Here is a 13,413-nt window from a genome sequence, read left to right on the forward strand (position 1 = left end):
CTAGAATTAAAATAGTAAGATCAAATTTAATTTTAACTTCTTAAAAAATCTCAGGTTTTGGTTTTACCTTTATTTAGATGTGTACTTGAGTGTGTACTTTGATTTAAATCCTTGATGTGGAAGCCTTTAGTATAGTTTGGTTTAAATTATTTAAATACATGTCTGTATCTTTGAATCTCAAGAAGAAAATGTAAATTGCTGTTTTGCTGCATCAAGGGCTGAGATGTGGGTGAATTGTCAGGATAGTAACGATATCTTAAAGATTTGTTTCATTCAAGACAACTGAGGGAAGATTTGCTATGTTGGCACTATTTTATTCTTCTTGTGAGAAACAAACACAATTCAGGACAAGAAAATATCCTTTAATTCTAAGTATCTGTGAAAACTGATTTACTGCCAGAATTAGATTGTTTAGGAAACCTGTTTGAAGAAAGGGAGGATAAATTATCCCAGCCAATAAGTTTTCCCATTTGGTTTTCAGGGTCTACTGAACATCAGTCTGCAGTATCCAGTTTCCTGCTTCTTTTCTGAGTTGCAGTTACTATTTTCTGAATTACTGTGCAATTGAATAATGATGTTGCCCTGCCTTATTTTGCTTTTTGTTTGTTTTCTAGCCAAAAGTTTACTAAACTACTAAAATATTACTTGTCAAAAATGGCCAAAAGAGCAAACACCAATACCAATACAATAGTATGAGTTATAACTTCTTGGGGGCAAGGGAAAGGACGAAGAGACCAATCTTTTACCTCTACTTTGATTTTTCTTTTTCCTCCTCCAGTTTATTTACAAATTACTGTCGTTAGCATTTTCAAAATTTTATGATCTAACTTTTTGATCTTGTAGTAACCCCATAGAGAAGGTGGTTGTGTGTGTCTAGGTGCAACTATACATTTTGCTTTGGGGAAATGGTACAAGCCAATTTTAGAGGTTAGTGTAGCTGTTGAAGAAATAGAAAAGCCAGATGACTTCATAAGTGTGTATTGAGGAAACCAGGATAAATTGTCCTTAGAACCAGCTCTCAGACAGCCATTTTAATTGAGGTCAAAGAGGAAGAAATCCTAAGTATATCTCAATTATTTATTAGGTTTACCTAGAATGAGACCTTCACTACAGATAGACCTAATCTATAATTCTTTTACTCTTTAACCCATGAGTTTTCCTACTATGTGGATCCATTTTATCTTTAGAATACACAGTGTATTTAATTGTTTATGAAAGACAAATACTTAGGGCCACAAAAACTGTGAAATTAACTAAATTTTACTTTCATCTAAGTCATAAACTGCATTTAAAAATACACGGTTAATGAAGCTGTTTCTTCTTGCCACATATTTATTATATGTGTGAAATATTTCACATGGAACTGTTTTCTCTTAAGCTCTTAATTTTCAGGAATTTAAATTGTTACTGTAATTTGATAGAAAATCTGTTTAAACAGAAATCACATAATTTGTGGTTTTTAATGTGTAAATTATGCTACAGACTATGTTTTATTAACTCTGCCATTGAATAATTTCATTTTAGGATTAAAACCTGAGGAAAGGTGATTTTATAAGCTTTATAAAAAGCTTTATAAAATAATGGTTATACAAGATAGATTTAGTATAAAACTCCTTTACGATAGATTTTAAAACTCAAAAATGTTGCTACAATGTTGTGAAATATGCCAGATTAAGTGCAGCATGCTAAAAATACATTTTTTTCTTATTGGATAAAGTTTAATTTTAAAAATAAAGAACTTGATGCCAACATCTCTGAATTTTCTCTTTATAAAAGTTGCTCTTTTAATGGAAGATCAAGAATATAAAATTTATAAAATTAAAAAGTATAGTTGTCCTATATTCTTATTTTATCAACATGCTGTTCCAGAAATATTTTAGCTTATATAAATTAATCTATAGATGCATGCTGTTCAATTTAAAATTGCCTTTAAAATTTTGTTTTCTTTGGATTAATATGTTTTTAAAGTTAAAGAATTTTTAAATTTTCTCTAGGCATTATAGTGATTACTACTGGACATATTAGAGTTTTTATATATTGTTTAATAATCTTATATATTTTATATATATACATATGTTATACACACACGCACACAAACCCAGAAAAACTTTAACAGAAACTTTTGCAAATAAATTCAACAATTTTATATTGATAAGCCAGACTATCTTTATAGTCAATTATTGTTCAAATTGAAAAGGTTAGTTATTGGTTATACCTAATAGGCAAATGATGCTAAGTGCACTAGTACATTACACAATGATTGATATTTATGTTTTAAAACATATGATATCTAATCTATGCCTGTGGCCAAATTCTTTTGAAGTTTAATGACCAAGATGAGCTGCATTTGTTAAGTGGTAGAGCACTGGGTTGTCTAGGGACCTGTTGTGCTTGGCAGGTCATGATAAATGGGGAAGTTTTTCTTAACCTTGTGGCCAAAACATTCCAATATCTTAAAAAGGAAAAAAAAAAGCAGAAAGATGTAGAAGATGTGGCCAAAAACATTAGGAAGTTTTCTCTATTTAGGAGAGTAGAGTGAATTCTTAAGATTACATTTAAAGCATTTTTTTGTGAGAATTCATAAATCTTCGCTTTAGTAGAGGAAAATCTAAAGCTAAAGTTTTTGATATGTAATAGCAGTGGAATTATTCTTTCCTGGTGCTGTGTGAGGATGCACAGTAGTCAGCGACTTTAATTTAGTTGCAGTGCATTCTTTCAAATTAACTTTATGTACCTTAAGCAATAATTCTTAATTCAGAATAGAATATTTCACTTTGGTTTTTTGTTGTTCTAATATATTGTACAGAATTTTTCTATTTTTCTTGTGACACCCAGGACTTCAAAGAAACATAAACAAAATGTATAAAGGAGATCAAGATATATGAGGAAACACCTCTTTAGGTGTTCATAGTGCTCATTTGTAAGAAAAAAATCCTTTTAACACTTACCTATAGTATTTATGCATAGTATTATGACTGGACAATCGACTCTCATTTCCCAACTTAGAGGGGGAAAGTTTCATATGAGCTGTAATGTGATATGTTAAGGCATCTTATGGTTCCTTTTGTGGCATTTTAAATACCTTTGCCCTGTTGGGTAACAATAAAAAAACAGCATTAGAAGGAGTTTGAAATTTTCCTGAATAATGTATAAAGTATATGTGGCATTTGGCAGGTGACGAAGAACTGTGGCATAGCTAAGGAGAAAATGTGCTTTAGAATTTTAAAGGTTAATACAGTTTGACATTTGGTTTAATACTTATGTGCTGTACATAAATAATTGTGCTTTGTTTTCCTGTGTTATTGTTGCTAAGTTGCTTTTTAAATGTATTCAACCTTGCTGTGAACTCTCAAATAATTTGAAAGCCATTGTGACAGTGGTACTTGATGAAGTGTTATAGACTATAAGATTTTTTCCATTTAAAACATAATTCCTCCCTTGTGTGTAATTTTGTCTAACCTCCCTCCCCCAAACCAGGGTCCTGGGAGGCCCCAGTATTAAAGGCCAGAAATCAAATAAGATCTTTGCCCTTGACAGCCCAATACTACAGGGGTGAAATAATTTCTACTTCAGGATTTTGGTGGTGGATTTTTATTAATCTTCTAACACTTCTTAATCTATAGTTTATTTTGTCTACTGTTGCACTACAAAATGGAATCTTCAATTGTATCTTTGATGTGTTGCAGTTAAGGGAGGGTTGTGAAAGTTTTTCTTTACATGGAAGTAGATGCAGACTTCAGTGATGTAGTAGAGTTCTCTTCTTTTATAATAAATAAATGGTGGGTTGGACTTTTGGAAACTGACATTTGGTGTTGCCACGGAGATGCTTGGGTAGGGAATGATAAAGAGGTTGAAGAGGGTTATAATAAAAAAAAGGAAGGAATAAAGAAACTTTCCTAATTCCGTGAAAAGGATTTCAGAAACATATGAATTTTACAAGATTTTTCTTTCTAAGGAAAAAGACACTTCATAAAAATAGTTTTATATCATTTAATAATTAGGTTTTTACACACTTTATTTCTAAAACTTTAATTTTTTTTGACCACCATTTGGCAGAATGGCATTTTATTTTCCTTGAAAATCCTCTCAAATTTGTGTGGACATATTAAAACATAGATGTAATTTTTAAAACTCTTGATGACAACTTTTGTGTTCCACAGATTTTTAAGTTTTGAGTTTTTAAAAGTCAAGAAGTGAATTACAATGTATCAGTTTGGTTATAAATTTAAAAAAAAAATCAGTGTGATAATGGCCATTCAATTGTGATGTATTAAATAAAAATGTAATTTACATTCTTACAATAAAGCTGGAATAGTTACTAAAAATACTTTAAAAATTTTATTATTTAATTTAAAATCCAAATATTACCAACTTGTAAGTATTAGAAAATATGAAAAATATCACATAGCATTGATATTTCAGGAAGTATTTTTACTAAATCAGAACCTAATAGTAACTAAAGTTAGATACTGTTCTGCTTTATCAGGGAATTATTTACAATGATTTTAGTCAACCCAGTTATAAAGAACATTTTATAAAATGTACATTTGTACAAAACTCTAGGCATTGATATATTACAGTTTTTTAAAATAAATATTGAGTCAGTTTCACGTTAAAGTATTCACATTTGAAAAACAAACAAAGCTGACAAGTCTAAATTGTTGTTGACAGTAATTCTGTATCACTTTCAGTATTTACAAAGAGTTTGGCATGCAATAATCTACAACATAATTTGCATTTTTGAAAAAAATTTCTTTTTATATCTATTTATTTATCCATGTTTTCCTTAAGCAATAATGCATTCAAATCTAATTTACATTATATTCACTACACAGTTCAGTGAAGAAATAAATATTGTCTTCCCACCCATAAGAATATGTATAATAAATTATTCATTATATCAGCAAACTTTCATTTCTGAAGTTGTCATCTCGGATTTACAGTTGCATAATTGATCTTTTATCATCACTGTATATTATGTTCTAAGACTTGGTCATTAATGTTAATTTCAAACAAAATTGGAGTTTCAAAAGAGATTTTTTGAAAATGTCATCTTATGTTATTCCATTCTTTCTACATTTTTATTATCGGTAATGTTTCAGCATTTATAAACAGCAAGATTAAGCAGAAAATAATTGGGATAATTGAGTCCAGATTTTTTAGAAGATGAATAGAATAAAAGAAACTTGTTTGCAAACTTTTTTATGCATTAATTCTGTTTCTCCTCAAAAGATTGTAAGCTTTTCAAAGCATCTAGTGGTTAGAAAATACGAAAAAAAAATTAAGATGATCTTTATACTTGAATGTAATAGTTATAATGGAGAAGATTCTAGAGATGACAGTATTTTCTATGTATCTTTTCCATACATTGAATGTATTAATTTTTCTCAGTAACAAATCTCACATTCTTTATTATTTTTTAAAAAGTATACTTTATGTTATGTAAGTACAGCATCCTTCCCCTCTTGGTATATTTTTTGCCCATCTCAAGTGTCTTAGGAGAACTAGGACTTGGATTTAACTTTTGGGCATGAAATTCCACCTCATTTCTTGGCCTATTTGTTTCCATTTTATTCAAAACAAATTCAAAAGTAAGCCAGGTGCAGTGACGTGCACCTGTGATCTCAGCTACTTGGAAGGCTGGAGTGGGAGGATAACTTGAGCCAAAAGCTCGAGGCTATAGTGAGTGCACCAGAATCGAGCTTGTGGGTAGCCACTGCACTCCAGCCTTGGCAACATAGGAAGACGCCATCTCTAAAAATAAATAAATAGAAAGTAAATTGGTAGTCATTGAAGACAGTAGGTTCCATACATTTTGTAAATATATTCTTTCTTCTGTAGCATATATGGTTCAGCAGTTGCCATTTAATGAATGTCAATGATCTCTCAAATGGGAGAGTATCTTCAAGTTAGGTAAAACTATCATTTGGATTCTAATTCCATGATTAAGACACTATAAATATGTGTTTCTTAATATGATTCATTTAATGTCTCTCCGTTAATTTAGAAATAAGGTTTTGAAGCAGTTTGAAGATGTTATAAAATAACATTTCTTTGTCTTTAGTATGTCTAAAATTTCTTTTCAAGGACAGATCGAAAGATCAGATTATATTCCACTTAATACTTTGCTTCAGTCGCTTGCAATATTCTGTCAAGTCTGCCTCAGAAATTTAGTTTGTCAAAAATATCCTGTCTTAATTTCAGTCTTCCCTATCTCTCATTGATAGACTGAATTTTTCACTTAGTAAACTAGTATTTGGGGACAACCCACTCAAGGCTGGGGATGCAGTGCTGCACAAAGTCAATGCCATCTCTGCCTTTATGGAACTTCTGCTATCCCTCTTGTTGCATTGGGCTCTTACCTGACTTTCAGCCCTCACCTTGTCCCACTCCACATTGTCTTCTATACCATTCACCTCTACCCAGTCTGTTTCTTAAAACCTTTCAATGGTCTCCATTGATCAAAGGTTAAATTCCCAAATCTTTACCGTGTATAAAGCCTTCATAATTTGGTTCCTCTAGTAAACTTCATGACACTGAAATAACTACCAATCTCCAAATTTAGTCTTTGAGGCCTGTATCCTTTAAGACTCGGTTCAGAAGTCCCATCCTTTGTTGCCTTCTCCATCTTCCTTTGGCTGGGGTTGTTTGTCCTTTGAACACACACAACACTTTAGATAGATCTCCTCAACAGTAGTCATGGTATACTAAATATTATTCTTCCCTCATTTGACCATGAACAAATGACACTCCTAAAAATAACCACTTTAATGAATGCATAACTCCGACAATATCTAATTCATTCTTTCATCACATGCTTATTAAGCATTAGGTATAAGCCTGGGACTCTGTGGGTGCTAGATAGCAAAAATCAGTAGATGTGTTCTCTGCCGTTACAGTTACTACTTTGAGAATAAAACAAAATAGTCAGAACGTCATATTATTTGGGGAATTATGCTTTGGAAAGCCATGGATAGTAAAGAAGAAACATTCTATCGTTTTAAACTGTAAGAAGCTTATCTGACTCTAACTCTCAGTGGGAAGACATGTCTAGTTTATTTGTGGTGGTCTAGAGCTTCTTCAGTCAGTTCCAAGGTTGAGTCATCATGGTCTTGTGGAAGGCGGCATTCATTTTGGAGTGATTTCCATGTATTCACTGGGCAGTTCATATAGTTTCTGATGATAAATCACAGGAAAGAACCAGTGGGAAGGAAGGGTTCTTTTCTCATGATATCCTTCTCTTTTAGTTCTTGTTTTTCCTGGACAAATTTAATGGACGTAAAACTTTTGTGGATTTTGTAGTGAAATTTATGTTTACATTTTAAGAAAAATATTCCCTTTTTCCCTTTTTTTCTTTTTTTAACTAATTACTCTTGAAAATCTTTTTTTTGCTTCTTCTATCTCATGGTAATGAGTACCATGTTAAGGGCATAGAACACATTACGTAATAAGACAGGATGACAATCTCTTCTCTAATCAGTTTTATTAATATTTTAATATTATGTAAACATATACACAGGATGCAAAAGAGGCTATAGAGTTACTCAAGAAAATAATTGATTTCCCAGATTATAAAAATGTCTAGGCTTGGAACTAAAAGCAAAAGATAGAGATTTTTGAAAGTGTAGGAGGTTATGTGTGTTGGTTTTTTAAGTATTTTTCTGGAAAAGAGGAGGAAAAAATTACTTTGTGAGCTGGAAAGACAATGCTGTATCTTCAAAATTCAAAACTTGCTTCTAAGTGGTACCATTCTTACTGCAATTCGCATCATGCAAGTGTGCCCCATGGTATATATTCAGTAGACTTTTATTTGCTTCCAAGCCATGTATTAGAATATAAAACTCCTTAGATTCTGTAGGTTCCATGGGTGGGTTATAGCAACATGAATACCCAGAATATATAATGCATTTATAAATGTTCATTGTATGTTTTCCGTATTAACTAAGGGATTTTTGAAGTTGAATCTACTCTGCATATAATGTACTTTTAAGATCATAATAATCAGACATAGGTATCTGTGCTTGAAGTTGTGAAAAGCTATGGATTTGTGGTTTACTTTCTCTTAGAGGATGTACTACATACTTCTTTTTAGAAATGAATCCTATGCCCTAGAAGTAAAAATTATTCTCATTCTTTACCTTTTGGGGGTTAAAAACCACAGAGTTGAAATATAGTTTGCAAAATATACTGCAAATGTGTGTAAGAAACAATGCCTAAACTTAATATGCTGAGACATATAGAAAACATGTAGCCATTCAATTGAGAAAATGAAAATTAATCTATAAACATTTTAGCTAACACTGTGCTTTGCCCCAGAACCTGGTGTTTATTATTGTGTGCTTTAATGGGAGACAAGCAGTATCAATTGGAAAAATGTTTCTTAGTGGATTGAGAACAGTATGGCTTTCTAATTCCTAAGTGGGAAACCTGGTTCTTTGGTTTCTTTGTTCCTAGTTAGGCTAGTCCCCAGCTATTTTAGCTGAACATTTTACATACTAATGGAGTCCAGGGAAGTGCATTTGGCAGCTGTTCATGGGATAATAATGAAATATGCTATTTAGTACTGCATGCTGCCGCTGTAAAATGTGGGGAGTATTTTATAGAGGTCTTGGTGAACAGAGCTGTATCCACTTTAGGTTTAACAAGTGTGCGAACCTGAGTGAGGAAGTTGTATTTTCATATGAAAATAACTAGTACTCTTTTCTTACAGGTAAAGAAAACGTGCACAGAATCAGATGTTTCAGAACCTCAGAATTCCAGGTATAGTTAAAATAAAGGCCAAGTTTCCACTAAGAAAGAAACTGCAATTTTGGAGAATTAGTAAGATGTTATACATCAGATAGAACTGTGTTTTGAAATATTGAGCTTCTTTGAGAACTGATCTTTATGGAAATTATATGTTATACCAGCTAAAATATTATTAATCATAATATTAATAAAAAGGACTGTATTTGAAGTCCATTTTAAAGAATAGTAGAAAAATCTCTAGAAATACTTGAAAAGCTATTCCCTTAGCATTCATTATTTTAAGTTAATCTTAATTTTTCATTCTAACCTCTTTTCGTAAATGTATTCATATCTCAAATTTTGCCAGACAGTGAGTAACTGTAAACTCTGTGTTTATCAAAAAAAAAAAAAAAACCCAAAAACAATACACAATATTTCTTTTTTTTTCCAATGAACCATTGCCAGATTTTGAAAATGTTATCAAATTAGAAAGCTCAACATTAATTTGGCATTCTCTTTCTGGTTATTTGGAGCCCGTAGAAATGATGCATTATAGTGGTCAGACCATTTCATACAGGAATTTTGCACCATTTAGTTGTTTGTGGTTGAACCAAATGCCCAGCAGATTTTTTAGGCCTACACATTTTCATTGCTTTCATTTCAAAATCCAGGCCTCAAGTTTAAATGGATAAGTAAAAGTACTGTAAATACCATGACAATAATAACATGTCCTTAATATGATATTAATGATATGATTTAACCTATTACATTAAGAAATTTGTATTTAATTTGTGAGTTGGGTCTCAGTTTATTGTGTCCTACTCAACTCCAGCATACACAACGCATGTAGTGATTTTCTTGTTGTAATAAAACAATATAAATCTTGGTAAAATGTTAGTAGCCACCATGTTTTCCTTTTGGAGAATAAATATATATTATGTACAGTCCATTTACAGTTTGAGTAACTCTTTCTTTGTTTTATGCAGTATGATATTTCTATAATGAAGTCCTATACATAATTATGTTAAAATGATTGTATATAGTCTTTCCCTTTGGATCATTAAGAATGTATAATGACATAGGATTTTTAAGTTTTGATCTTTATTCTTTATAATTAGCTCTATAAATGGAACCAAATAATTTTAGCTTATTTTGGAGCATTAGGAAATAGGTGAACCATTAAACTTTTTCCTACAAAGCAGAGTAATTCTAGTATATGTGAAGAGAAAGGAAGGACGAAGTTCTATTCCTTGTAGGCACTTTCTTCCTAATTATTTGCTGACCTGAATGAGTGATCTACCTATGATTTGCTTCGTAAGGATTATATAAGTAATAGATAATTTTTGCAAGCAGCTGGTCTTGAGGCTTAGGAGGAATAAACAGCACTATAATCATCCTTATTATTAATATTTCAATTTCATATCAAAATTTTTTAGCCTTGAGGCCACTGAGGATATTTGGACACATAATACTATACTGAAGTAAATTATATTTTATTATCTAAAAAAATTTTTTTAAGGCAGGGTCTCACTCTGTCACCCAGGCTGGAGTGCAGTGGCACATCATAGCTAACTGTAACCTGAAACTCCTGGGCTCAAGTGATCCTTCTGCCTCAGCCTCTTGTGTAGCTACGACTACAGGTGCTTGCTAGCACATCCAGCTAATTTTTAAAAATTTTTTGTAGAGGTAGGGTCTTGCTATATTGCTCAGGCTGATGTTCAACTTCTGACTTCAAGTGACCCCAAAGTGCTAGGATTATAGGCATGAGCCACTGTGCCCGCCCTTCAGTAAATTTTAAACAAACAGAAAGCAACCAAACTCATGCATTGTTCAGATTTAGTATCAGTAAATTAGAGAAGAAACAGAAAGAATTCAGAACTCATTGTATTTAAGCCTGGAATTAGATAATTCTTTTTTCTCTAGAAAATCCTAGCCCATGTGGGCTTAATGATACGATTTTATTTTTAAGAAAAATAATGGTTATTATTTTAAAGACTGTTTAAAATATACTTATTATTTAATAATGTATGTCTCTGTAAACTGCAAAGTGGCCAGGGTTCTGGAAATCAGCAGTTAGCTGCCATGGATTAACTGCCTCTCAAAGTCTCCTAGTCTGTAATATAAATGGGTAAAATTAGGCAAATCAATTTCTAAGAACACTAAACCTTTGTGATATCAATGACAAACAAATAAATAAAACAATCTTCATTGAAATTCGAGATGGAAAGGCCTTCAGGATGATCTAGAGTCATTTATTTGTTCAGGTTTGCACAGACATTTTGATAGTGACTGGTCTTACGTCCAGACTTCCAGTGCAATGGCTGATCGCCACACTCTGGTCAATGTCAGTATCATAACCATGTGGCTATTCTTGGATCCTGTATTTATTCACCGACATTAAGTCTGGGAGTGCCAGAACTGGCACTTAGTTAATGCAGGGACAGCACACCAAGAAGAGAATAAAAATCTACTAAAGAATACTCTGCACAATAAGGATACAATAATTTATTGAATAGTAAACAAATCAAGGAATGCTTAAAATAGTATTTATTATATGAATGTACTGAGGTTCAGTTTTTATAACCTATCAAAAAAAAAATACCCAAACAACCAAAACGCCTTTATTATAGACACTAGGCAGCATTACTTCAGTACATAGACATAGGGGTACATTCTTTTTTGCTCATTAAGAACCACACACATTTATAGTCTTTCTCTCTCCTCTTTTCAAACAGTGTGTGTGTGTGTGTGTGTGTGTGTGTGTGTGTGTGAGAGAGAGAGAGAGAGAGAGAGAGAGAGAGAGAGAGAGAGAGAGAATTAGAGAGACTCTGAGATTTAAAGCCTGGGGCTAGGTAATTCTATTCTAAACAAATCTTAAGTAAAGAATTGAGCTTAAGAAATACCAAAATACTATATCAGCATAAAATGTGAGCTGGAGACCCACTGCTGCCATACAAAATGCTGCCTCACTTGGAACCTAAAGCTAATATCGTTCATTTATTTAGCTAGCTTTATAGTGTGTTGGTTTTGGATTTGAAATGATTAGAATAAATGCATATGGAAAGTGTTGGTACAGCAGAGAAATAATTAAATTGGGTGTGGAGACTGTCAGGAGAATTCTTGGAGTGACATGTGTATCAGCAAATTCTCTGTCTTGCTTGGCCTTAATTCTTCTTTTGGACAGAAATGCTTGGGCTGCAGATGTAACTGGTAGTTTGGGAAAAAAGTTTACAAACACATACAATGTTAAGTAAGGCAAAACTGTCTACTTAGAAATAATATTATGTGTATATACTAAAAGCCAGACATCAGGGATTGTATTTTCTGTTTCCTAAAACTGTTCAAACTTGATGTCATATGAAAAGGAATATAATGTGCTTCATATTAAAGTTGACATTCCTTACATGTTTGTTTTTTTTTTTTTTTGCTGTCTTCTGTGTTGCTATGTCCAGCAACTATGTTGGCCTTTGTTCCTAAAACTAATGTTAACTGCAGAATGAGTGCATGAGAAAACTAAAATTTATGTTTTTCTCATGTTTTACCTTATTGGGATATTAGGTTTGTTACCAGATAGAATATCTTAAGGCATCAACTGAGATATTATTTTTGTATTGATTTTTTTCTATATTCTTGGTGAATTTATGGTAGATTTGTGTCCCATTTAAGTCATCACTGAAAATACATGGTTCTTGTTTAATATCATAGCCCCTGGACAAGTGAATTTTATACCAGAAATTTCCATGAGTCTCAAATTTTTTTGAAACTCCTCTACTTTAAGTCCTTTTTATTTCAGTTATGAGGTGAGGAAATAATTTATCTTATTCTTGAACTGTGTTCTTTACAAATACCTTAGAGCACCTCTATGTTAAAGTAGGCTCCATAATACCCAAGAGATTTCTTTGGTCTCTTCTGTTTCTCTTTGCTTTTTTCTCTTTTGGGCCACTGACAAGTAGAGTATTTTTACCAAGAAGAGATCTAAGTAAGACATAGAAAGGAAATAAAACTCAAATCAGGCAGTTTTATTTTATACTTGTTATGCTAATTAAGAAGTGAATGGAAATATAAATTTTCATGAAATTAGGCTTTGAAGTGACTTCTAGGAATTATACCAGTTATTTTCTTCTAGTAGCTTTGTCTCATCCTGGCCACAGTAACGCCGGTAGAATACAGTAAGGCAATCTAAGGGAGAATATTAAAATATATGAAGTACTTACAGTACATATGAGCTAAGGTGAAAGTTTTTCCATATGGAGATTTAAAAAAAGATTGTGTGGATAATGGAGAGGATTGACTCTTCCCTATTTCAGAAGTTAAAGAAATTGAGCTTGCTGAGTGCTTAATGATTACCTTCAATTAACAAAGGCCTTGGCCTGTGCCTTCTTGTTCTAGTCTTTACTCACTTTGCAATTATCAAAAGAAAGGTAGAATGACTTTCCAGTTTTTAAAGAAGCATTGGAATTAATTTCAGTTTAATATCTAATATATAAGTGAGCCTCAGGAAGTTTATCAATTCAATATCTATGTGTAAAACCTTAAAAAATGAAATTAATTCATCTTATGTAAATTGTTATGATTTAACAATGTTCTATTTAACACAGTGTTATAAATATTTATTTACTAGTAAAGTAATGATTGCATTACTTCCAGAAGACTAAAATGTTTATCTGCATATAATTGTCTATCTAA

At 31.9% G+C, this 13,413-nt stretch overlaps 1 protein-coding gene across 1 annotated transcript in view; it reads left to right on the forward strand.

Moving 5' to 3' along the window:
- The window catches only part of EYA4 (EYA transcriptional coactivator and phosphatase 4), a 241,911-nt gene that overhangs the window by 115,015 nt on the left and 113,483 nt on the right, over window positions 1-13,413 (forward strand). The window contains exon 3 of the mRNA XM_045544398.1: window positions 8,711-8,760. Coding sequence (XP_045400354.1) covers window positions 8,711-8,760 — 50 coding nt within the window. The remainder of the gene's footprint in view (window positions 1-8,710; window positions 8,761-13,413) is intronic.

Source organism: Lemur catta, chromosome 2 (assembly GCF_020740605.2).
Source record: "Lemur catta isolate mLemCat1 chromosome 2, mLemCat1.pri, whole genome shotgun sequence".
Lineage (NCBI taxonomy): Eukaryota > Metazoa > Chordata > Mammalia > Primates > Lemuridae > Lemur > Lemur catta.